Source organism: Cervus elaphus, chromosome 13 (genome assembly GCF_910594005.1).
Source record: "Cervus elaphus chromosome 13, mCerEla1.1, whole genome shotgun sequence".
Taxonomy (NCBI): Eukaryota; Metazoa; Chordata; class Mammalia; order Artiodactyla; family Cervidae; genus Cervus; species Cervus elaphus.
The window spans coordinates 10432850-10460192 of NC_057827.1; the positions used below are offsets into that span (position 1 = coordinate 10432850).

The following is a 27343-nucleotide window of genomic DNA, read 5'->3' on the forward strand; positions in this document are numbered from 1 at the left end:
ATTATTTTCCCCTTGATGCCTTATCTTCCACTGTCCTATAGAGGTAGAGGAATACATATTATTTAATCTATGTTTTTCTAGTCCACTTTCTGTTTTCAAAATACAGTGTTGTTTTGAGATTTAAATACATAAAAGAACTGTCATAATTTTATCCCATTGTTTGCCTTTTGGGAAAGACTGAAGGCGGGAGAAGAAGGGGACGACACAGGATGAGATGAATGGATGGCATCATTGATTCAATGGACATGAGTTTGAGCAAGCTCCGGGAGTTAGTGATAGACAGGGAAGCCTGGTGTGCTGCAGTCCATGGGGTCATGAAGAGTTGGACATGACTGAGCAGCTGACAAGTAAAAGTTGAAGGATTTTATCACCACTAGAGCAGCCTTATGAGAAATGTCAAAGGAACTTCAAACTGCAAAGAAAAGACATTAATTAGTGATAGGAAACCATATGAAAGTATAAGTCTTACTATTAAAGTTAAATATACAGTTAAAATCAGAATACTCTAATCTTGTAATGGTGGTAGATAGATAACATATAAATCTATACTGATGGTTAAAAGGGAAAAGCATTAAAAACAACAATAACTATGATAATTAATAATAAATACACAAGATAAAAGGTGTAAATTGAGACACCAAACAAGTAAAATGATGGGAAGAGTAAAAATGTAGAGCTTTAGTATGCATTCAAAGTTGTTATCAGCTTAAAATAGACTCATAAATTAAAGATGCTTTTTTGTGAACTTCATATGGGTTCAGTTCAGTTCAGTTGCTCAGTCGTGTCCAACTCTTCGAGACCCCATGAATCGCAGCATGCCAGGCCTCGCTGTCTATCACCAACTCTCGGAGTTTACTCAAACTCATGCCCATCGAGTCGGTGATGCCATCCAGCCATCTCATCCTCTGTTGTACCCTTCTCCTCCTGCCCCCAATCCCTCCCAGCATCAAAGTCTTTTCCAGTGAGTCAACTCTTCGCATCAGGTGGCCAAAGTATTGGAGTTTCAGCTTCAGCATCAGTCCTTCCAATGAATACCCAGGACTGATCTCCTTTAGGATGGATTGGTTGGATCTCCTTGCAGTCCAAGGGACTCTCAAGAGTCCACCCACCCATAAAACAAAAACCTATGGTAGATACATAAAAGATAACTAGAAAGCAATCAAAGCACACACTTACAGAAAACCATCAAATCACAAAGAAAGGGAGCAAGAGAAGAAAGGAATAATGGAAACAAAAAGCCATAAAACAGTTAAAGAGGAATTCCAAAGAAACATCTACTTCTGCTTCATTGACTGCACTAAAGCCTTTGACTGTGTGAATCACAACAAACTGTGGAAAATTCTGAAAGAGATGGGAATATCAGACCACCTTACCTGCCTCATGAGAAATCTGTATGCAGGTCAGGAAGCAACAGTTAGAATTGGACATGGAACAACTGACTGGTTCCAAACTGGAAAAGGAGTATGTCAAGGCTGTATATTGTCACCCTGTTTATTTAACATGTATGCAGAATACATCACGTGAAATGCTGGGCTGGGTGAACCATCAACTGGAATTAAGATTGCTGGGAGAAATATCAACAGTGTCATAGATGCAGAAGATAACACTCTAATGGCAGTAAGTGAAGAGGATCTAAGGAGCCTCTTGATGAGAGTGAAAGAAGAGAGTGAAAAAGCTGGCTTGAAACTCAACATTTAAAGAACTAAGATCATGGTATCCAGTCTCATCACTTCATGGCAAATAGAAGAGGAAAAAAATGGAAACATTTGTTTCTTTGGGCTCCAAAATCACTGAGGACATTGACTGCAGCCACGAAATTAAAAGACGCTTGCTCCTTGGAAGAGACCTAGACAGTGTATTAAAAAACAGAGACATTACTTTGCCGACAAAAGTCTGTATAGTCAAAACTATGGTTTTTCCAGTGACTGAACAACAACAATTGTTTTTGGAAGAAATGCCCTGTAGATATCAATTAGGTCCAACTAGCTCGATGTATCATTTAAAACTTGTGTTTCCCTACTAATTTTCTGTCTGAATAATCTGCCCATTGGTGTGAGTTGGGTATTAAAGTCCCCCATTATTATTGTGTTACTGTCGATTTCCCCTGTAATTGTTAGCATTTGCTGTATGTATTGAGGTGCTCCTTTGTTGGGTACATATACATTTATAATTGTTACATCTTATTTTTAGATTTAGCCCTTGATCATTACGCAGTGTCCTTCTTTGTCTCTTGTAACAGTCTTTATTTTAATGTCTATTTTATCTGAGTATTGCTACTCCCACTTTCTTTTGATTTTCATTTGCATGGATTATCTTTTTCCAGCCCCTCACTTTCAGTCTGTGTGTATTCCTAGGTCTGAGGTGGGTCTCTTTGACAGCATATATAGGGGTCTTGTTTTTTTATCCATTCAGCCAATCTGTGTTTTTTGGTTGAAGCATTTAGCCCACTTAAATTTAAGGTAATTATTGATATGTATGATCATGGCATCTGATCCCATCACTTCATGGCAAATAGATGCAGAAACAATGGAAACAGTGGGAGACTTTATTTTCTTGGGCTCCAAAATCACTGCAGATAGTGACTGTAGCCATGAAATTAAAAGATGCTTGCTCCTTGGGAGAAAAGCTATGACAAACGTAAACAGCCTATTAAGAAGCAGAGACATTACTTTGCCAACAAAGGTCCTTCTAGTCAAAGCTATGGTTTTTCTAGTAGTTATGTATGGATGTGAGAGCTGGACTATAAGGAAGGCTGATCAACAAAGAGTTGATGATTTTGAACTGTGATGTTGGAAGAGAGAGTCGCTTGGACTGCAAGGAGGTCAAACCAGTCAATCATAAAGGAAATCAGTCCCGAATATTCATTAGAAGGACTGATGCTGAAGCAGAAACTCCAATATTTGGCCACCTGATGCAAAGAGCCAACTCATTAAAAAAGACCCTGATGCTGGAAAAGATATAAGGCAGAAGGAGAAGGGGATGATTACAGAGGATGAGATGGTTGGATGGCATTACTAACTCAATGGATATGAGTTTCAGCAAGCTCTGGGAGATGGTGAAGGACAGGGAAGCCTGGCGTGCTGCAGTCCATGGGGTCGCAAAGAGTCAGACATGACTGAGTGACTGAACATCAACAACATTTGATCCTGTTACCATTTACTTTATTGTTTTGTGTTTGTAGGTTTCTTCTTTTTGCATTTCCTGTGTAGGAAGTTAAAGAGTTAGTTTGAAAGTGAAAGTGCAAGTCACTCAGTTATGTCCAACTCTTTGTGACCCCACGGACTACACAGTCCATGGAATCCTCCAGGCCAGAATACTGGAGTGGGTAGCCTTTCCCTTCTCCAGGGGATCTTCCCAACCCAGGGATCCAACCCAGGTCTCCGTCATTGCAGGCAGATTCTTTACCAGCTGAGCCACAAGAGAAGCCCAAGAATACTGCAGTGGGTAGCCTAACCCTTCTCCAGCGGATCTTCCCAACCCAGGAATCGAACTGGGGTCTCCTGCATTGCAGGCGGGTTCTTTACCAACTAAGCTATGAGGGAAACCCATAGAGCTAGTCTGGTGGTCCTGAATTCTCCTAACTTTTGCTTGTCTGTAAAGCTTTTGATTTCTGTTGTGAATCTGAATTGATCCTTGCTGGACAGAGTAATGTTGGTTGTATATATTTCCTTTTCATTACTTTAAGTATATCCTGCCATTCCCTTCTGGCCTGCAGTGTTTCTCTTGAAAGATCAGCTCTTAGCCTTATGGGGATCCCCTTGTAAATTATTTGTTGCTTCTCCCTTGCTGCTTTTAAAGTTTGTTCTTTGTGTTTAATTTTTGTTAGTTTGATTAATATGTGTCCTGGCCTGTTTCTCCTTGTGTATATCCTCCATGGGACTCTCTAGGCTTCCTGTACTTGCGTAGCTATTTCCTTTCCCATTTTAGGGAAGTGTTTTACCATAAACTCATCAAATGTTTTCTCATGCCCTTTCTGTTTGTCTTCCTATTCTGGGGCCCCTACAATTTGAGTGTTGTTATGCTTAATGTTATCCCAGAGCTCTCTGAGACTGTACTTTTTATTCTTTTATCTTTAATGTGTTCTGCTTCTGTTATTTCCACCATTCTATCTTCCAACTCACTTATCTGTACTTCTGCCTTAGTTACTCTGCTGTTGGTTCCCTTCAGCGTATTTTTAATCTGTTATTGTGTTGATGGTTTATTCTTTAATTCTTCTAGGTCATTGTTAAATTAAATCCTTGAAGATTTCTTTCATCTTCTCAACCCATGCCTCCAGATTACTTATTTATGCTTTCATTTTATTTTCAGGATTTTGGATCATCTTTACTCTTCTTTTTCAGGTGGATTGCCTATTTCCTCTTCAATTGTTTGGTCTTATGAGTTTTTCCCATCTTCCTCCATCTGCTTTTATATTTCTCTGTCTTTTAATTTTGTTTAATTTACTGTGTTTGGGGTAAATTATGCTGCCCTTTCTGCTGGCTGGAAGGTCGGCTGCTGCTGCTGCTGCTAAGTCTCAGTTCCTCTTAATTGTGGAGTCTGCCCCCTGTGGGTGGAGTTGAACCAGTGCCTTGTGAAGGTTTATACATGTTAATTCTTTTCTATGGATATCTGATTTTTCTAATCCAATTTTTTTTAAAAGACCATGTTTTCTCCACCGAATTACCTCTGCACCTTTCTCAAAATTCCACTGTCCACATACATGTGGATGTACCTAAACTTTATATTATGTTCCATTGATCTATTCTAACATCATGCAAACACTACTCTGCCCTGATGGTTGTAGATTTACAATATCTTGAAATCAGAAAATCCACCAAATTTTCTTTTTCAGAGTTGTTTTCTATGATTTTGCATTTCCACATAAATTTTAGACCTTAGCTTATTAATTTCTCCAAAAATCTGCTGGGATATTTTTTAGAGGCATTGAATGTGTATGTCAGTTTGCAGAAAACTAACTCTTTGGGGCATGCTCTCTGACTTCTCTGATCAAGGATTGAACCCAGGCCCATGGCAGTGAAAACACAGTCCTAACCTCTGGACCACCAGGGAATTTCCACAACTGACATTTCAGCAATGTTGAGTTTCATAAGCACTGTTCATGTCCTTCATTATCTCAGTCTTCGGTAATTTTCTTCTGTGATGTTTTGTAGTTTTTGATGTACAAGTCTTTTGCATCCTTTGTCAGGCACATCCCTAAATATTTCATAGTATTTATGCTATTGTAAGTGGTATTGTTTCTTAATTTTAGTTTCTGTTTGTTTGTTGCTGCTGTATAGGAATACAATTGAAAAATTTTAAAGTCTATCATTTCTTCCTGATTTTTGGACATGGACACACTGCTGTATTTATTTATTTTTGGCTGCACTGAGTCTTTGTTGCTGCATGTGGGCTGTCTCCAGGCGTGAAGAGTGAAGGCCACTCTCTTGTGCTGCAGCAGTTCCTCACTGCAGTGGCTTCTCTTGTGCAGCACAGGCTCTAGGCTCAGGCTCCAGTGGTTGTGGCCCAGGGGCTCATAGGTTGTGACTCCAGAACCCTAGAGCATGCAGACTCCAGTAGTTGTGGTGCGCAGGCTCAGCAGCTGCAGCTCACGGGCTCTGGAGTGCGGGCTCAGTAGTTGTGGCACATAACGTGGTTGCTCTGTGGTATGTGGAATCTTCCTGGACCAGGAATTGAACCTGTGTTCCCTGCATTGGCAGATGTATTCTTACCCCTGTGCCACCGGGGAAGTCCACAGATGAAATTTTTATATTGGTCTGGTATCCCGCAACCTCCCTGAACTTATTAGTCTTAATAACTTTTTAAAAATAGATTTCCAAGGATTTTCTATAAAGATGATCATACTATCTGTGAATAAAGGCAATTTTAGTTCTCTTTTCCAACATGGGTTATATTTTCTTGCCTGATTGCATTAGCTTGAATTTCTAGTACAACACTGAAAAGAAATGATGAAACCAGACATCCTTCACTCTTTCCTCTTAGGGAGAAAGCATTTAAATCTTTTACTATTAAGTATGTATTATCTATAGGTTCCTGTCCTTTATCAGTGTCTTTTATCAGCTAGTTTATTGATAATTTTTTTAATAAAAGATTTTAAAAATTCTATCAGTTCAGTTCAGTTCAGTCGCTCAGTCATATCCGACTCTTTGCAACCCCATGAATCGCAGCACGCCAGGCCTCCCTGTCAGTCACCAACTCCCGTAGTTTACTCACACTCATGCTCATCGAGTCGGTGATGTCATCCAGCCATCTCATCCTCTGTCGTCCCCTTCTCCTCCTGCCCCCAATCCCTCCCAGCATCAGGGTCTTTTCCAATGAGTCAACTCTTCACATGAGGTGGCCAAAGTATTGGAGTTTCAGCTTCAGCATCAGTCCTTCCAGTGAACACCCAGGACTGATCTCCTTTAGGATGGACTGGTTGGATCTCCTTGCAGTCCAAGGGACTCTCAAGAGTCTTCTCCAACACCGCAGTTCAAAAGCATCAATTTTTTGGCCCTCAGCTTTCTTCTTATACTGCTTTACAATTTTAATGTTTCACATACATTATGTCATATAATTCCATAATAAACACTTTCCCTCTACTTCTGTATTACCTCCCCACACCCCAAGGGCTTTTTTTTTTTTTTTTAAAAATCAGGAATGAGTATTAGACTTTGTCAAATGCTTTTCCTATGTCTATTGTGATAATGATAGGATTTTTCTTTTTCCGTTGTTAATGTTGTGAGCTGTAATGATTGATTTTAAAATATTAAATAAATACCTTTTAACAAACATCCTCTTTGTGCTTACTTGTACTCACATGAGATATTATCAACCAAAGGTTTTTGATGAATAGATCTGATTATAGCTTCTCTGTCAAGCTTTGTATTTCACAGTTTAATCTTGGAAGAAAGTTCTGGATAATATACAAGGGAAAAAATCCTTAACCTATTGGTTTGGCAAATATTCTTTGAGTGCTTGCTATGTGTTGAGCTATGCCTCAGGTGTTAGGTGCTAAAATACACTCTCATGAGTTGTAATGACCAGTGAGGGATTGTTGTGAAGAAATATTAGTATTATTCAAATAATGGAGGGCTTCCTTTTCTAATGAGCCTGAAAAACTTTTTGATATCTGAGCCTTTGTTTCTTTAAAAAAAAAATTAAGCCTATATGAACCTGATGAATTAAAATTACCCCAGAGAAGAATGACAATAAATGAATCTAGAGAGCAAGGTGATTTTGATACTTCATTACCTCTGTTGTGGTGGTGGTTGTTCAGTTGCTAAATTGTGTCATTATCTCTGACCACCCAACAAATCTTAGTGTTCAGAAATATATGATTTTATACAGCTGTTTTCTTTATTTATTCATTTATTTAAAAAACAGGAATCAGCACCTATAATGTACCAGAATACCCCTAGGCTCTTGTTTCCAAGAACTGCTTGAATTGCTAGGCTAAAATCAAGTTTAAGTTTGAAAGAGAGATAACCTAAGTCACCTTTTCTTTTTACAGATGAGAAAATTGAGGATCTGAGAAAAGAAATTTATGGGCATTTGAACTTTCTGTTTCTTCCTATCCCCACTCTAAACTTAATGACAGAGGCTCCAATATTGAGTCAAATCCCAGCTTCCCAATAACCATCTTTGTGACCCTGATAAGCACAACGATTTTTCTGCCTGGCACTATAGCCCCATCTGTAGAATGTGGTTAATAATAGCCATCATTAAAGGGTAATGATGAAGCCTTTGCTTCTGGTTTCTCTTATTTCCAGCTTTCAGATGCACGTGCTGATGGTCATCACTTCATCCAGACAAAGCAGGAAGGAAGGGGAAACCATGCTCATCTGTTACATCTTTGGGATCTCAGAGAAAATTTCTCATCTTTGTTGACATTACATTTTCATCCATAAAGTGGGACTCTACCTCATGGTATTTGTGTGGAAATGGTCAAAGTTTTAAAAATTTATAACTCTTAAGGAAATAACTTATTAACTCACCTTGGGCAAATTATTAGTATTTCTCAGCTCACTTTACCTATTTCAAAATGAGAGACAATATTTTTCCCTTACAGGGTTATTGCAAGGAAAGATGTTGCTGTGACCTATGTCAGAGGGTGTGCTGCCTATGTTTTCCTTTAGGAGTTTTATAGTTTTGGTCTTACATTTGGGTCTTTAATCCATTTTGAGCTTATTTTTGTGTTTGGAGTTAAGAAATGGTATAATTTCATTTTTACACATGTGGCTGTCCAGTTTTCCTGGCACCATTTGTTGAAGAGACTGTCTTTCCAGTATTATGTAGTCTTGCCTCCTTTGTCATAGATCAGTTGACCATAGGTGCCTGGGCTTATTTCTGGGTTTTCTATTGTTCTATATTGATTGATCTGTATTTCTCTTTTTGCACCAGTACCAGACTGTTTTGATGACTATATCTTTGTAGTATAGTATGAAGCCAGGGAGCCTGATTCCTCCAGCTGTTTTTCTTTTTCAAGATTTCATTGGCTATTCAGGGTCTTTCGTGTCTCCATACAAATTTTGAGATTTGTTGTTGTTGTTCTAGTTCTGTGAAAAATGCCATTGGTAATTTCATAAGGATTGCACTGAATCTGTAGATTGCCTTGGGTAGTATAGTCATTTTGACAATATTGATTCTTCCAGTCCATGAACATGGTATGTCTAACCACCTGTTTATGTCTTATTCAATTTCTCTCATCATCATCTTATAGTTTTCAGAGTACAGGTTTTTTTGTTTTTTTTTTCCCCCCTTGCTGCTGCTGCTGCTATGTCACTTCAGTCATGTCCGACTCTGTGCAACCCCATAGACAGCAGCCCACCAGGCTCCCCCGTCCTTGGGATTCTCCAGGCAAGAACACTGTAGTTGGTTGCCATTTCCTTCTCTGATGCGTGAAAGTGAAAAGTGAAGTCACTCAGTCGCTCAGTCATGTCTGACTCTTAGCAACCCCATGGATTGCAGCCTACCAGGCTCCTCCATCCATGGGATTTTCCAGGCAAGAGTACTGGAGTGGGGTGCCATTGCCTTCTCCCTTAGGTAGGTTTACTTCTAGGTATTTTATTCTTTTTGATATAATGGTAAGTGCAATTGCTTCTTGAATTTCTCTTTCTGATCTTTTGTTGTTAGTATATAGAAATGCAACAGACTTCTGTGTATTGATTTTGTAATCTGAAACTTTACCAAGTTCATTGATGAGTTCTAGTAGTTTTCTGGTAGATCTTTAGGATCTTCTATATTTAGGATCATGTCATCAGCAAACAGTGACAGTTCAATTTCTTTTCCAATTTGGATTCCCTTTACTTCTTTTCCTTCTCTGATTGCTATACCTAGGACTTTCAAAGCTGTGTTGAATAAAAGTGGTGAGAATGGACATACTTGTCTTCTTCCTGATCCCCCAAGGGAATGATTTCAGCTTTTCACCATTGAGCAAGATACTAGCTGTAGTTTTGTCATATATGGCCTTTATTATGTTGAGGTATTAAGTGGGTATACCCACTTTCTGGAGAGTTTTTTTTTTTTTTTTTATCATAAATGGGCGCTAGATTTTGTCAAAAGCTTTTTCTGCATCTATTGAGATGATTTGTATGGTTTTTATTCTTCAATTTGTTGATATGGTGTATCACACTGATTGATTTGTGGATGATGAAAAATCCTTGCATCCCTGGGATGAATCCCATTTGATCATGGTGTATGGTCTTTTTAATGTATTGTTGGATATAGATTGCTAGCATTTCATTGAGAACTTTTGCGTCTGTGTTCATCAGTGATACTGGCCTGTAATCTCCTTTTTTTGTGATATATTTGTCTGGTTTGGATGGCAGACTGACAGTGGCCTCATAAAATCAGTTGGAAGGTATTCCTTCCTCTGCGACTTTTTGGAACAGTTTCAGAAGGATAAGCATTAACTCATCTCTAAATGTTTGATAAAATTTGTCTGTCAAGCCATCAGGTCCTGGGCTCTTTTTTTTTGGTGGGAGGTTTTTAATCATGGTTTCAATTTCAGTACTTATGATTGGTCTGTTCATATTTTCTATTTCTTCCTGGTTCAAGTCTAGGGAGACTGTAGCTAAGAATTTGTCCATTTCTTCCAGGTAGTCCATTTTATTGGCAAACAATTTTTCATAGTAGTCTTTTATGATCCTTGGTATTTCTATGGAGTCTGTTGCAACTTCTATTTTTTCATTTCTAATTTTACTGATTTGAGTCCTCTTCCTTTTTTTCTTGATGAATCTGGCTAAAGGTTTATCAATTTTGTATATCTTTCCAAAGAATAAACTTTTTAGTTTCATTGGTCTTTGCCATTGTTTTCTTTGTCTCTGCTTCATTTATTTCTGCTCTGATTTTTTATGACTTCCTTCTACTAACTTCAGGTTTTGTTTGTTCTTCTTTCTCTAGTTGTTTTAGGTGTAAAGTTAGGTTGTTTGAGATTTTCCTTGTTTCTTGAGGTTACATTGTATTGCTACAGACTTCCCTCTTAGAACTGCTTTTGGGGCATCCTATTAGTTTTGGACTGATGTGCTTTCATTTTCATCTGTCTCTAGGTGTTTTTTCAATTCTTCTTTGATTTCTTCAGTGAGCCAATGGTTGTTTAGTAGCATATTGTTTAGCCACCATATGTTGTGTTTCTTAGAGTTTTTTTCCTTATATTTTATTTCTAATCAGATAGTGTTGTGATCTGAAAAGATGCTTGGATATGATTTCAATTTTCTTAAATTTATCAGGGCTCATCTTGTGGCCCAGAACGTGTTCAATCCTAGAGAACGTTCCATGTGCACTTGAGAAGAATGTGTAGCCTGCTGCTTTTGGATGGAATGCTCAATAGATATCAATTAAATCCAACTTGTCTAATGTGTCATTTAAGGCCTACATTTCCTTATCGATTTTCTGTCTGGATGATCTGTCCACTGATGAAACTGAGGTATTAAAACTCCCCACTATTATTGTGTTACTGTTGATTTCTCCCTTATGTTTGTTAGGATTTGACTTATGTATTGAGGTGCTCATTTGTTGGGTCTGTATATAGTTATAATTGTTATACCTTCTTGGATTGAACCCTTTTTCATTATGTAATGTCCTTCTTTGTCTCATATAACAGTCTTTGTTTTAAAGTCTATTTTGTCTGATATGAGTATCACTACTCCAGCTTTCTTATGATTTCCATTTGCATGAAATACCTTCTCCCATCCCCTTACTTTCAGTCTGCAAGTGTCCATAGGTCTGAGGTGGGTCTCTTGTAGACAACAAGCATATGGGTCTTGTTTTTGTACCCACCCAGCCTGTCTATGTCTTTTGGTTGGTGCATTTAATCTATTTACATTTAAGGTAGTTATCAACATATATTGGAGAAGGAAATGGCAACACAATCCAGTATTCTTGCCTGGAGAATCCCAGGGACAGAGGAGCCTGGTAGGCTGCTGTCTATGGGGTTGCACAGAGTCAGACATGACTGAAGCGACTTAGCAGCAGCATCAACATATATGATCCTTTGTTAACTGTTTTGGGTTTATTTTTGTAGATCTTTCCCTTCATTTATGTTTCCTGCCTAGAGAATTTCCTTCAGTATTTGTTGTAAAATTGGTTTAGTGGTGCTTAATAGAACTGGACATGGAACAACAGACTGGTTCCAAATAGGAAAAGGAGTACATCAAGGCTGTATATTGTCACCCTGCTTATTTAACTTATATGGAGAGTACATCATGAGAAACGCTGGGCTAGATGAAGCACAAGCTGGAATCAAGATTGCCGGGAGAAATAATAAACCTCAGATATGCAGATGACAACACCTTTATGGCAGAAAGCGAGGAAGAACTAAAGAGCCTCTTGATGAAAGTGAAAGAGGAAAGTGAAAAAGTTGGCTTAAAGCTCAACATTCAGAAAACTAAGATCATGGCATCTGGTTCCATCACCTCATGGGAAATAGATGGGGAAACAGTGGAAACAGTGGCAGACTTCATTTTTTTGGGCTCCAGAATCATTGCATATCGTGCTTGCAGCCATGAAATTAAAAGACACTTGCTCCTTGGAAGAAAAGCTATGACCAACCTAGATAGCATATTAAAAAGCAGAGACATTACTTTGCCAGCAAAGGTCTGTCTAGTCAAAGCTATGGTTTTTCCAGTAGTCTTGTATGGATGTGAGAGTTGGATGATAAAGAAAGCAGAGTGCCAAAGAACTGATGCTTTTGAACTGTGGTGCTGGAGAAGACTCTTGAGAGAGTCCCTTGGACTGCAAGGAGATCCAACCAGTCCATCCTGCAGGAGATAAGTCCTAGGTGTTCATTGGAAGGACTGATGCTGAAGCTGAAGCTCCAATACTTTGGCCACCTGATGAGAAGTGTTGACTCATTTGAAAAGACCCTGATGCTGGGAAAGATTGAAGGTAGGAGGAGAAGGGGACGACAGAGGATAAGATGGTTGGATGGCATCACCAACTTGATGGACATGGGTTTGGGTGGACTCCGGGAGTTGATGATGGACAGGGAGGCCTGGCATATTGCCGTCCATGCAGTCACAGAGTCAGACACGACTGAGATACTGAGCTGAACTGAATTCTCTTAATTTTTGCTTGTCTGGAAAGCTTTTGATTTCTCCATCAAATCTGAATGAAAGTCTTGCTGGGTGTCCATGGTTGTCAGTTCTTCCCCTTAATCACTTGGAATATATCGTGTCACTCCCGTCTGGCTTGTAGAGTTTCTATTGAGAAATTAGCTGATTACTTTATGGGATTTCCTTTGTATGTTGTTTGCCTTTTTCCCCTTTCTTTTAATAATTGATCTTTGTCTTTAATTTTTGTCAGTTTGATTACTATGTCTCTCTCCGTGGGTTTATCCTGTCTGGGACTCTGCACTTCCTGAACTTGGTTGACCATTTTTTTCCCATGTTGGGGAAGTTTTCAGTTATTATCTCTTCAAATTTGGCGGGGGGTGGTTCTTTCTCTCTCTCTTCTCCTTCTGGGACCCCCTATATACCAACATATATTGGTATGTTTGAAGTTGTCCCAGAGGTCTCTTAGGCTGTCTTCATTTCTTTTCATCCTTTTTTCTATATTCTGTTTTGCAGCATTGATTTCCCCCACTCTGTCTTCCAGGTCACTTATCCATTCTTATCCTTCAGCTATTCTGCTACTGATTCCTTCTAGTGTATTGTCCATCTCTGTTTGTTTGTTCTTTAGTTCTTCAGGTCTTTGGTAAACATTTTTTGCATCTTCTCCATTGTTTTTCTGAGATCCTGGATCATCTTCACTATCATTTTTTGGAATTTTTTTGTGGAAGGTTGCCAATCTCCATTTCATTTAGTTATGTTTCTGGGGATTTATCTTGTTCCTTCATTTGGGACATAACCTTATTTATTTTCATTTTGGTTATCTGTCTATGATTATGGTATTAATACTGGAAGCTGATGGGATTGTAATTCCTGTTTCTTCTGTCTGCTCTCTGATGGATGAGGATAAGAGGCTTGTGCAAGCTTCCTGATGGGAGGGACTGGCTTTGGGGAAAACTGGGTCTTGCTCTGGTGGCCAGACTTCTGCTCAGTCACCTTCAACCAATCCTCTTGTATGACATTTAAAAAAAAGTATTTCTGCCTACCTTGGGTACTAGGGACACACTCAGTTAAACTTGAATACAATTGTCTGCTGATGGGTGGGGCTGGGCTCCCTCCCTGTTAGTTGTCTGGCCTAAGGTGATACAGTCCTGAAGTTTACAGGTGACACAGTCCTGGAGTTTAGGGCCACTGGTAACCTCCAAGAGGACGTACACTGAGTTACATCTCCCAGGACTTCTGCTGCCAGTGCCCTTGTCCCCATGGCGGGCCACTGCCAACCCGTGCCTCTGCAGGAGACCCGAAACACTCAGAGGAAGGCCTGGCTCAGTCTCCGTTGGGGTCACTGTTCCTTCCTTCTGGGTCCTGGTACTCTTATGCCCTCCAAGAGTGGAATCTCTGTTTCTCCCAGTCCTGTAGAGTTCCTGTAATCAAATCCCACTAGACTTCAAAATCAGATTACCTGGGGATTCCCAGGCCCTTCCCCCAGGCTGAGGAGCCTGATATGGGGCCTAGAATCTTCACAATAGTGTGACAACCTCTTTGGTATTATTGTTCTTCAGTTTGTGGGTGACCCACCCTGTGGGTATATAATTTGATTTTATTGTGATCATGCCCCTCCTACTGTTTCATTGTGGCTTTTTCTTTGTCCTTGGATGTGGGGTATTTATTTTTTGGTGGGTTCCAGTGTCTTCCTGTCCATGGTTGTTCAGCACCTAGTCGTGATTTTGGTGCTCTGGTGGGAGAAGGTGAGTGCATGTCCTTCTACTCTGTTGTCTTGAGCCATGCCTCTTGTATGACATTTTTTAAATAGTATTTCTGCCTACCTTGGGTACTAGTTTTTCTCTGATGATGCCAAACACATGTACTCACAGATACAAGCATCCACACTCATTTCTTTCAAAGCAAGCTGGTCAGTTTCACCCTGGATCTGAGTCAGGTCTCGTAGAAGCCACATACAGGGACCAATCCTCTGACTGCTCCTGTGATGTAGTCAGCTTGCTTACTCTGCATTTTGCTTCTGGGTACACTGAACTCCTGATGGCCACCTCCTATACTTAAGAATGTTTTCATACAAATCTTTAATCTATCTTGGAATTAATTTTAGCATGTGCTCTGCATCTGTATTAGTTAGCTATTGCTGCACAACAAATTATCAGTTGAGTTCAGTTCAGTTGCTCAGTTGTGTCCTACTCTTTGCAACCCCATGAATCGCAGCACTCCAGGCCTCCCTGTCCATCACCAACTCCCAGAGTTTACTCAAACTCATGCCCATCAAGTCGGTGATGCCATCCAGCCATCTCATCCTCTGTCGTCCCCTTATCCTCCTGCCCTCAGTTCCTCCCAGCATCAGGGTCTTTTTCAATGAGTCAACTCTTCGCATGAGGTGGCCAAAGTATTGGAGTTTCAGCTTCAGCATCAGTCCGTCCAATGAACACCCAGGACTGATCTCCTTTAGGATGGACTGGTTGGATCTCCTTGCAGTCCAAGGGATTCTCAAGAGTCTTCTCCAACACCACAGTTCAAAAGCATCAATTTTTCGGCACTGAGCTTTCTTCACAGTCCAACTCTCACATCCATATATGACCACTGGAAAAACCATAGCCTTGACCGGACGGACCTTTGTTGGCAAAGTAATGTCTGCTTTTTAATATGCTATCTAGGTTGGTCATAGCTTTCCTTCCAAGGAGTAAGCCTTGTTTAATTTCATGGCTGCGGTCACCATCTGCAGTGATTTTGGAGCCCAAAAAAATAAATTCTGACACTGTTTCCACTGTCTCCCCATCTATTTGCCATGAAGTGATGGGACCAGATGCCATGATCTTAGTTTTCTAAATGTTGAGCTTTAAGCCAACTTTTTCACTTTCCTCTTTCACTTTCATCAAGAGGCTTTTTATTTCCTCTTCACTTTCTGCCATAAGGGTGGTGTCATCTGCATATCTGAGGTTATTGATATTTCTCCCAGCAATCTAATTCCAGCTTGGGCTTCTTCCAGCCCAGCATTTCTCATGATGTACTCTGCATATAAGTTAAATAAGCAGGGTGACAATATACAGCCTTGACATACTCCTTTTCCTATTTGGAACCAGTCTGTTGGTCCCTGTCCAGTTCTAACTGTTGCTTCCTGACCTGCATACAGGTTTCTCAAGAGGCAGGTCAGGTGGTCTGGTATTCCCATCTCCTTCAGAATTTACCACAGTTTATTGTGATCCACACAGTCAAAGGCTTTGGCATAGTCAATAAAGTAGAAATAGATGTTTTTCTGGAACTCTCTTGCTTTTTTGATGATCCAGAGAATGTTGGCAATTTGATCTCTGGTTCCTGTGCCTTTTCTAAAACCAGCTTGAACATCTGGAAGTTCATGGTTCATGTATTGCTAAAGTCTGGCTTGGAGAATTTTAAGCATTACTTTACTAGTGTGTGAGATGAGTGAAATTGTGAGGTTCTTTGAGCATTCTTTGGCATTGTCTTTCTTAGGGATTGGAATGAAAACGGACCTTTTCCAGTCCTGTGGCCACTGCTGAGTTTTCCAAATTTGCTGGCATATTGAGTGCAGCACTTTCACAGAGTCATTTTTCAGGATTTGAAATAGCTCCACTGGAATTCCATCACCTCCACTAGCTTTGTTCATAGTGATGCTTCCTAAGGCCCACTTGACTTCACATTCCCGGATGTCTGGCTCTAGGTGAGTGATCACACCATTGTGATTACCTGGGTGATGAAGATCTTTTTTATACAATTCTTCTGTGTATTCTTGCCACCTCTTCTTATTATCTTCTGCTTCTGTTCAGTCCATACCATTTCTGTCCTTTATTGAGCCCATTTTTGCATGAAATGTTCCCTTGGTATCTCTAATTTTCTCGAAGAGATCTCTAGTCTTTAGAGATCTCAAAAAAAATACTGCCTTAAAAAACTAATATAATTTGTTTTCTCTTGGTTTTTGTGGGTCATGAATTCACTCAGGGTACAGTGGGCATGGCTTATTTCTGCTCACAATGTTCTGGGTAGAATCTTAGGGCTGGGAACTAAAATCGTCTGAAAGCTTGATGCGGTCTGGAAGATCTGGTTCCAAAGTGGCTCTATCACCTGGCTATTTGTTAATTCTATCATATTGGTTTCCTTTCCATGGGTATTTCCACAGGGCTTGTTGAGCGTCTTCATACCACTGGTTTCCTCCAAAGTAAGTAATCTTAGAGATGAACAGGCAGAGGTGTATTCTGTTTATGACGTACCCCCAGAAATCACAAAACATCACTCCTAACACATTCTATTCATTAAAAGCAAGTCAGTGAGTCTTTCTCTATCCTTCCTCTGCACTTTCAAAGCAGAAGAGTTAGATTCCACCTGTTGAAGGATAGGGGGTTATAATTAGCAGATATATTTTAAAAACATCATATAATCTAATGTGAATTTTGTCCAAGTTTACCGTCATCCAATCTCATATTGAATAGTCTATCATCATTCCAATTTCAGCCATTACCATTTGCTAAAATCAAATACAAATTTGTGTCTATCCCATTTTTCAGTCTTTATTGCATTACATTTTAGCCTAGTATACCAGAGAAGGTGACTTCTTTGAGCAAAGAAAGGACTAGGAGAGGAAGAAGGGAATCTTGAGAGGAAATGCTAAAAGAAGAGAAAGACACGGGAAAAGAGAAAGGCGCTTTACAAAACAATGAGAAATACGTTGCTTTTCTCAATCATCCTCATCAAGGGGAGCTGGTTGGGATGAAGCTGTGAGCTCTAGCACTGAAGACCCTTATCCTGTTCATTCGGACATGCAGGCTGCAAGGCTTGTCTCCTGGCTAGATGGTGCCTCCGCTGACCTTCAGCAGGACGTAAGCATGGAGTTGTCTTTTCAACAGTGAGGACACTTCAAGGCTATAGACACTCACTCCAAGGCAGGCTGCGACCTCAGAAGCACAGTCTAGGGGAAGGGAAGAGCCAGGATGTTAGGAAAGGGGAGGACTAGTAACAGTTATACTGAAAGATAGTTGGTCAGAAGAGTGGTAACTTAGAATTTTCAGTCATTTCAGAACAGGGGCCTGAGTCAGGCGGGGATGGCTTCATGTAGCCAGGGTACTTTTCATAATAAACTGACACTACCACAGTTCTGAAACCAGGGAGGAGACTGGAGACCCCACAGGGAGAGGTTGGCCATATTCACCTGGGGACCAGGCTGCTAGCCAAGCAGCTGAATTTGGGGGAGGATCCAAGGTCAACAGGCAAAGGGCAAAATATAAGTCTGGAAAAGGACTTTGTTTTAGTTTTAGTTGTTTTTTTTTTTAATTAGTTGGAGGCTAATTACTTCACAACATTTCAGTGGGTTTTGTCATACATTGACATGAATCAGCCATGGAGTTACATGTATTCCCCATCCCGATCCCCCCTCCCACCTCCCTTTCCACCCGATTCCTCTGGGTCTTCCCAGTGCACCAGGCCCGAGCACTTGTCTCATGCATCCCACCTGGGCTGGTGATCTGTTTAACTATAGATAATATACATGCTGTTCTTTCGAAACATCCCACCCTCACCTTCCCCCACAGAGTTCAAAAGTCTGTTCTGTACTTCTGTGTCTCTGGAAAAGGACTTTGGAACAAACAGAGCTGGGACCAAATGTGGCGTGGGAAGACAGAACTGATGCTGGGCGCCCCCTGCTGGAGAGGATGTGGCATCCGACTGGTTCCCAGGAAAGAAAGGGAGAAAGTGAAAGTGAAGTTGCTGAGTTGTGTCCCACTCTTTGCGACCCCATGGACTGTAGCCTACCAGGCTTCTCCGTCCATGGGATTTTCCAGGCAGGAGTACCGGAATGTGTTGCCATTTCCTTCTCCAGGGGATCTTCCCGACCCAGGGATCGAACCTGCGTCTCCTGCACTGCAGGCAGATGCTTTACCCTCTGAGCTACCAGGGAAGTCCCCAAGAGAGGATGCCTCAAAATCCAAGTGAATTTAGTCTCCAAGAGGAGGATGTCATGTGGAATACCCCTCTCTCCTCAGCACCCTACCAATGCCTAGTGCTATCTGGAACACAGGGCCTTCTTCCACCTACATACAGATCAAGTTGGCACATGAGTCATGGCACCTGGAGCCATCAATTATCTGCTCAAGAAAGCTGTCAGTGGGGGGAATTAACGGAGGGTCATGTTTGACTGACGTGCCTGTAGTCCTCTTTGTGCTCTGCACAGTCTGTGTCTTTGGCCATCTATTTTTTTCTTTAAAAAAAAAATTAATTTATTTATTTGGCTGTGCCAGATCTTAGTCGCAGCATGCAGGGTCTTTAGTTGCAGGATGTGAGCTCTAGTTCCCCGACCAGGGATTGAACCCAGACCCCCTGCATTGGGAGCTCAGAATCTCAGCCACTGGACCACCAAAGAAGTCCCTGGTCCTCTATTTCTAAGTTTGACATTTGAACATGGTGTCTCTTGGCAGAGTCTGTGCTGCTTTGGGGACTGTCTTACTTTCATTAACAACAGTAGAAGTCATGATGATGGTGACCAGCATCCAAATATCCAAGAGGCCATGAGAATCAATATAACTGACTGCTGGGGAGTCAGCTCCAGACAACACGGTCGGAAGTGTGATCTGACACCAGAATTAGAAGTTCACAGAAAGCAGAAGACAAGCTGGAAACTCAGGATCCTTCTCATTTGTGAGTGCAATGGACAGCTTTGACCCCCCAGACAAAAAAGAGGCTTCCCTTACATCAGATTTAAACTGCTACTTCCATCTGTAGGGCTTTGATCTGCTTGTTTGTCTTGCTTTTAATCCCTCCCAGCCCTCTTCCATGTGTGAAATGAGATTAAGCACTGTTCTTTCACAAAATTAAGACCAGGAAATTTGTGTGTTAAGATGAAACAGGATCATAGCAAATAGTAGTGATTTCCTTTTTCAAGCAAATTTTTTTTTTTTTTTTATTTTGGGAAAATATACCTAACGTAAAATTTACCGTTTAAGTCATCTGAAGTGTACAGTGCAGTGGGATTAGGTTACACTCACATTGCTGGTCAGCCATTGCGCCATCCACCTTGAGAGCTTTTTCATCTTCTCAGACCGAAACTTTGTTCCCATTAAACACTGACTCTCCATTCCCCCTCCCCCCAGGACCTGGTAACCACTAGACTCCCTTTGTTTCTGTAAATGTGACTACTCTAGGCACCTAATATCCTCATATAAGCAGAGGCATACAGTATTTGTCTTTTTGTGACTGACTTATTTCATTTAATGTCTTCCTTCAGATATATACCCAGAGGTGGAATTGCTGGATCATGTTGTAGTACCATTAAGTTTTTTCTCCGTACTGTTTTCCATAATAGCTGTACCAATTTAGATTCCCTGAAACAGAGCACAAGTTCCTTTTATCCACATCCTTGCCAACATTTGTTTTCTCTTGTTTTTTTGATAATAGACATCCTAAAAGATGACCATTATATCTACTACTGTGGGCAGGAATCCCTTAGGAGAAATGGAGTAGCCATCATAGGCAACAAAAGAGTCTGAAATGCAGTACTTGGATGCAATCTCAAAAACAACAGAATGACCTCTGTTCATTTCCAAGGCAAACCATTGAATATCATAGTAATCCAAGTCTAAGCCCCGACCAGTAATGCTGAAGAAGCTCAAGTTGAATGGTTCTATGAAGATGTACAAGATCTTTTAGAACTAACACCCAAAAAAGATGTCCTTTTCATTACAGGGGACTGGAACGCAAAAGTAGGAAATCAAGAAACACCTGGAGTAACAGGCAAATTCGGCCTTGGAGTACGGAATGAAGCAGGGCAAAAGATAACAGAGTTTTGCCAAGAGAATGCACTGGTCATAGCAAACACCCTCTTCCAACAACACAAGAGAAGACTATACACACGGACATCACCAGATGGCCAACACCGAAATCAGATTGATTATATTCTTTGCAGCCAAAGATGGAGAAGCTCTATACAGTCAGCAAAAACAAGACCGGGAGCTGACTATGACTCAGATCATGAACTCCTTATTGCCAAATTCAGACTTAAACTGAAGAAAGTAGGTAAGACCACTAGACCATTCAGGTATGACCTAAATAAAATCCCTTATGAATATATAGTGGAAGTGAGAAATAGATTTAAGGGACTAGATCTGATAGACAGAGAGCCTGATGAACTATGGACGGAGGTTCGTGACATCGTACAGGAGACAGGGATCAAGACCATCCCCATGGAAAAGAAATGCAAAAAGGCAAAATGGTTGTCTGAGGAGGCCTTACAAATAGCTGTGAAAAGAAGGGAAGTGAAAAGCAAAGGAGAAAAGGAAAGATATTCCCATTTGAATGCAGAGTTCCAAAGAATAGCCAGGAGAGATAAGAAAGCCTTCCTCAGTGATCAATGCAAAGAAATAGAGGAAAACAATAGGATGGGAAAGACTAGAGATCTCTTCAAGAAAATTAGAGATACCAAGGGAACATTTCATGCAAAGATGGGCTCAATAAAGGACAGAAATGGTAGGGACCTAATAGAAGCAGAAGATAATAGGAAGAGGTGGCAAGAATACACAGAAGAACTGTACAAAAAAGATCTTCATGACCCAGATATTCACGATGGTGTGATCACTCACCTAGAGCCAGATATCCGGGAATGTGAAGTCAAGTGGGCCTTAGGAAGCATCACTATGAACAAAGCTAGTGGAGGTGATGGAATTCCAGTGGAGCTATTTCAAATCCTGAAAAATGACTCTGTGAAAGTGCTGCACTCAATATGCCAGCAAATTTGGAAAACTCAGCGGTGGCCACAGGACTGGAAAAGGTCTGTTTTCACTCCAATCCCAAAGAAAGGCAATGCTAAAGAATGCTCAAACTACCTTACAATTTCACTCATCTCACACACTAGTAAAGTAATGCTTAAAATTCTCCAAGCCAGACTTCAGCAATACATGAACCGTGAGCTTCCAGATGTTCAAGCTGGTTTTAGAAAAGGCACAGAAACCAGAGATCAAATTGCCAACATTCTCTGGATCATCAAAAAAGCAAGAGAGTTCCAGAAAAAACATTTATTTCTGCTTTATTGACTATGCCAAAGCCTTTGACTGTGTGGATCACAATAAACTGTGGAAAATTCTGAAGGAGATGGGAATACCAGACCACCTGACCTGCCTCTTGAGAAACCTGTATGCAAGTCAGGAAGCAACAGTTAGAACTGGACAGGGACCAACAGACTGGTTCCAAATAGGAAAAAGAGTACATCAAGGGTGTATATTGTCACCCTGTTTATTTAACTTAAATGTAGAGTACATCATGAGAAACGCTGGGCTGGAGGAAGCACAAGCTGGAATCAAGATTGCCAGGAGAAATATCAATAACCTCAGATATGCAGATGACACCACCCTTATGGCAGAAAGTGAAGAAGAACTAAAGAGCCTCTTGATGAAAGTGAAAGAGGAGAGTGAAAAAGTTGGCTTAAAGCTCAACATTTAGAAAACTAAGATCATGGCATCTGGTCCCATCACTTCATGGCAAATAGATGGGGAGACAGTGGAAACAGTGGCTGACTTTATTTTTTGGGGCTCCAAAATCACTGCAGATGGTGACTGCAGCCATGAAATTAAAAGACGCTTGCTCCTTGCAAGGAAAGTTTTGACCAACCTAGACAGCATATTAAAAAGCAGAGACATTGCTTTGCCAACAAAGGTCTGTCTAGTCAAGACCATAGTTTTTCTAGGAGTCATGTATGGATGTGAGATTTGGAGTATAAAGAAAGTTGATCATTGAAGAATTGATGCTTTTGAACTGCGGTGTTGTAGAAGACTCTTGAGAGTCCCTCGAACTGCAAAGCTATCCAACCAGTCCATCCTAAAAGAGATCAGTCCTGGGTGTTCATTGGAAGGACTGATGTTGAAGCTGAGACTCCAATACTTTGGCCACCTGATGCGAAGTGTTGACTCATTTGAAAAGACCCTGATGCTGGGAAAGATTGAAGGCAGGAGGAGAAGGTGATGACAGAGGATGAGATGGTTGGATGGCATCACCGACTCAATGGACATGAGTTTGGGTGAGCTCCGGAAGTTGGTGATGGATAGGGAAGCCTGGCATGCTCTCTGGTCCATGGGATAGCAAAGAGTCAAGACAGGACTGAATGACTGAACTGAACTGACTGATCCTAAAAGGTATGAGGTGATATCTCATTGTGGTTTTGATTTACATTTCCATGACGGTTAGTCAGGAACATTTTTTCATGTACTTGTTGGCCATTTGTATGACATTTTCTTTAGAAAACTATTCAGAGTCTTTTTCCATTTTTCAACTGGACGGCTATTTTTTTCTAGTGAAATGTATAAATATCCCATATATTTTGGATAATAAACCCTTATCAGGTGTATGGTCTGTAAATATTTTCTCCCATTCTGTAAGTGGCCTTTTCATTTTGTTGATGGGTCCTTTGCTTTGCAGAAACTTTGAGATTTGATACAGTGCCATTTGTTGATTTTTGTTTTGTTTCTTGCACTTTAGTTGTCATTTAAGAAATTGTTACCAAGACCAATGCCAAGGAGCTTTTCTCCTGTGTTTTCTTCTACAAGTTTTTACCATTTCAAGGTTTACATTTATTTCAAGTTGTTTTTTGTGAGTGGTGTCAGACAGGGGTCCAAGTTCATTTTTCTTGCAAACTGACTTCTAGTTTCCCCACCACCATATATTAAAGAGACTATCTCTTCTCCTTGAGTAGTCTCGGCTTCCTTGTCAAATATTAGTTGATTATATAGGCACAGGTTTATTTCTGGGCTCTATTAGCCATTTATCTAATGATTAACCTTCAGATTTTTGCAAAATTTTTTGCTCTTAATAACATGGTCTGATGAGCATTCTTATACACATTATCAGTTTGTAGTAGTTAACCAGAGCAGACAGCAGAGTTGTAGGGTGTGTACATGTTAAATTTGACTACAGTTTGTCTATTTGTTCTTCAAATTGGCTGCACCAATGTACACCCCTATCCATGGGCAGGAGAGTGTCCTCTCCAATCTCTTTTCCAAGAGAAATAAAGATATTTCCAAGTTCTTATGTTTCAGATAGGCTGGAAGATGAAATGTCACCTTGCTGTTGCTTCAGGTTCCATGTCCCTACAGACTAACGCATTTGAGGGTCACCTATCTTGGGGGCCCCCCACCTGGTAGGAACTAGGCCACACAGCAGGAGGTGAGTGTCAGGTGGGCAAGCGAGGGAAGCGTCATCTGTGTTGACAACCACTCTCCATCGCTCGTGTTACCACCTGAACTCTGTCTCCTGTGAGATCAGCGGTGGCATTTGTAGGAAAGCAAACCCTCCTGTGAACTGCTCATCCAGGGACCTAGGTTGCATGCTCCTTATGAGAATCATCCCCAAACCATCTCCCCTCTGCCCTCCCCCCATCCCGCCTGTGGGAAAATTATCTTCCATGAAACCGATCCCTGGTGCCAAAAGGACTGGAGACCGCTGACTATCTGATAGGTTAATGATGGCAAACTCAGGTGGGTTCCAACAGCAGGACTGTTCCTGAAAGGCGATGGGGCTGCTACTCCCTGGTTTTCAAGGGCAGGACTTTGGCCAACAAAACTGCATCAAAAAGCTCACCAGGATATCTTGTTCCACCAGAAAATGATGCTGAACTTTGATTTGGCTGAGGCTGCTATCAGAGGAGAGAAAAAGCTCCAAACCTGGCCATGAGCAGGATGTGTGTGGAGACTTCCAGAAGCTTCAGATGCCCAGCAATGAGTGGCAGCCCCTGGAGCAGTGGAGGGTGGAGTGGACAAACAGGAGAGGATTCCAGCCACCACGCCCTGGGGAAACACAAAGTGATGAGTTAGCAGTGGTGGGAGTGCTGGGCTTTATTAAGAGTCAGTGACACAGTCCACTCCTAGGGTTAATTGTCATGAAAGCTGGATAGTGTACACCTCTGGATCCCTTCTGATGACATGTAATCCTGTGATACATTTTAGATTCTGAGAGGCCCTCCGCAGAGTACAAGAGAAGTGCTGTAGCCCCTCCGCTTTGAGAAAACAAAAATGGGTAGGACGGGAAAAGAAGGAGAGAGAACTGAGAATGGCTGCATATCAATTCATTCTGTTTTGTTTCTACAAGATGCTCCTCAGGAAACTAAAGGAGCCAACTTTCCTGAAGACCTCAGTTATATTCTGAGGAAAAGAATGAAGTCATTCTGTTGCTGGAAGACCTGGGTTCAAGTCCAGGCTTTGCCACTTTGTGCCTGTCTCCTAATCTGTAAAACCAGAAAATATTCCTTACTGCTTGTGTGGGAGGGCTCTTGTTTGTAGTGAGCAGCACTGGGCTGGAAGTCTGGACCACAATTCCAGCTCTTGCTCTGACAGGAACTCACTGGGTAAGTTAGTAAGCTCCTTAAGCTCTCTTTCCCCCAGTTTCTCAGTCTGTCAGAGGGTGTGATCTCACCAGTTACACTGACTTCTGTGAAGATAAAGACAACAGGAGGTGTGGAGATTTTGCATAAACACCACTGCCTTGAATGTAACTAGTTGTTGTTCAGTCACTCAGTTGTGTCCAGCTCTTTGCGACCCCATGAACTGCAGCATGCTAGGCTTTCCAGCCCTTCAGTATCTCCCAGACCTTGTTCAAACTCATGTCCATTGAGTTGGTGATGCTATCCAACCATCTCATCCTCTGTCGTCCCCTTCTTCTCCCGCCTTCAATCTTTCCCAGCATCAGGGTCTTTTCAAATGAGTCAGTTCTTCACATCAGGTGGCCAAAGTATTGGAGCTTCAGCTTTGGCATCAGTCCTTCCAATGAATATTCAGGACTGATTTCCTTTAGGATGGACTGGTTGAATCGCTTCGCAATCTAAGGGAAGTGTCTTCTCCAGTTCCAAAAGCATCAATTCTTTGGCTCTCAGCCTGCTTTATGGCCCAGCTCTCACATTCCTACATGACTACTGGAAAAACCACAGGTGTCATAGCTTTTCTTCTAAGGTGCAAAGTTGCACACCTTGTGCACGAAACTGCTCTCCCACAAACAACCAAAACTCATTTTACTTTAGATACACAGATAGTATGCCTTTATGGGTGAAGTCCCTTAAAGCTAGACAATTTCTGGCCTGTCTTCCAGGGAAACAGAGTTCCAAATACGGGGACAAACTGAACATCGGTCAGGAGTCTTCTCCGAGTGGTCCGGGATTGCGCGGCTTCACGCGGCTCCCTTGCGCCACCTGGTGCCCCATTCCCGCAACTGCCCAGAAACCACGTGTAAGAAAGTGCTTACAACCTAACTACGCACTCTGGGTCAGGCCCGCCCCAGCCAATCGACGAGGGGGAGGCGGGGCGGGAGAAAGCGGGAGTCCAATCGTTGCCCGCCTCCCGAGAAGAAGGCGGGGCTTGCGATTTACCACGTTGGGTTTGTCCGCAGCGCTAATTGCTTTTTCCGAAGGCTGGGGAGCCTCACTCCGGCTGGCGCCGCCGCCTCGCGCGCTCCTGCTCCGCCGCGGCCGCGCGGGGGGCGCCTGCTCCCGAGGACCATGTGTGACGGCGCCCTGCTGCCCCCCCTGGCCCTGCCCCTGCTGCTGCTGCTGCTGTGGGGACTGGACACGGGCACAGGTAGCGCCCCGCTCCCGCCGCCCCTTCGCCCGCGCCTCCCGCGGCCACCCTCCGCCTGCCCTCCACGGCGGCCTCCGCCTGCTTGCGCGACCGCGCCGCGGCGGCCGGCCGCGGACAGCCGCGGGGTCGAGGGGGCGCGGGCCGCGGCCGGAGGACTCGGCTCCGGGCGGCCGCCGGGGGTCCGGCTCCCCCGAGCGCCGCGTCCCCGGAGGGGCCCGGGCGGCCGCGTCCGGAGTGGCGCGGGGCCCGGGCGGCGGCGCTGGCCGGCGCGGAGGTGCCCGGGCGAGGGACGGGACGAGGGCGCCGTCTCGGGACCGCGCTGGCGCTGGATGCCCGGCGCTGGCCCCCGTGAGCGGCAGGCGGGCGGGAGGGCGGGCCCCGCCGCGCTGACGCGTCTCGTCTCTCCCCGCAGCTGTCGGCGACGCGGCGGCCGACGTGGAGGTGGTGCTCCCGCGGCGGGTGCGCCTGGAAGACGTGCACCTGCCGCCCCTGCCCGGCGCCCCCGGGCCCCGCAGGCGCCGGCGGCCCCGCGCGCCCCCCGCAGCCCCGCGCGCCCGGCTCGGGGAGCGCGCCCTGCTGCTGCACCTGCCGGCCTTCGGGCGCGACCTGTACCTGCAGATGCGCCGCGACCTGCGCTTCCTGTCCGGAGGCTTCGAGGTGGAGGAGGCCGGCGCAGGCGGACGCCGCGGACGGTCAGCCGAGCTGTGCTTCTACTCCGGCAGCGTGCTCGGCCACCCCGGCTCCATCGTCTCGCTCAGCGCCTGCGGCGCCGCCGGCGGCCTGGTACAGCCCTTGCCACCTCCGGGTCTGCCTGGCCATCTGTCCGGGCGTCAAGGGTGGGGGTGAAGGGAGGTCTCCGGGGAGGGCTGGGATGGCGGTGGGGCCTCCCCTCCGGTGTGCTCTGCCGCTGGCAGGAGGGAGCACCCCCAACCTTCCAGAGGGTCTAGGAGCAGAGGGCAAGAAAGGGGAGTCATCTCATTATCCACCGCTTTCAGTCCTGAAAATTCAGGGGTGCGTTTGCGTCAGGCCAGCACCGACGTGGGGTGCACAGCGAGATAGCTGCAGCCTGCCCGGGAGCACAGGTCCGGCCCAGATGAAATCCATCAGGCCCCTAGACTGAGACGTGCACCTGGCCGAGATGTAGAGAGAGCCCTGTTCGCTTCTGCACAGGTGTGCTGTGTGCGTGTCACGGGGAACACCGATCTGTATGTATACAGTTCCTCTGTTCTTGAATTGGGGATGGAGTCAAGCATTGGCCTCCTT

General features: G+C 43.1%; 1 protein-coding gene and 1 long non-coding RNA gene across 3 annotated transcripts in view; one reads left to right on the plus strand and one right to left on the minus strand.

Moving 5' to 3' along the window:
• Nucleotides 1-17079: 17079 nt before the first annotated feature.
• Nucleotides 17080-26823, minus strand: LOC122706947. The gene is made up of 3 exons (XR_006344509.1): nt 26693-26823; nt 24179-24301; nt 17080-17451 (listed from the first exon to the last, which is right to left on the minus strand). It is a non-coding gene; the product is annotated as an uncharacterized LOC122706947 (long non-coding RNA).
• The window catches only part of ADAMTS17 (ADAM metallopeptidase with thrombospondin type 1 motif 17), a 393159-nt gene continuing 391722 nt past the window's right edge, over nt 25907-27343 (plus strand). For both annotated transcript variants that reach the window (XM_043922552.1, XM_043922553.1), the window contains exons 1-2: nt 25907-26080; nt 26493-26863. In XM_043922552.1, coding sequence (XP_043778487.1) covers nt 26002-26080; nt 26493-26863 — 450 coding nt within the window. In that variant the 5' untranslated portion in view covers nt 25907-26001. The remainder of the gene's footprint in view (nt 26081-26492; nt 26864-27343) is intronic.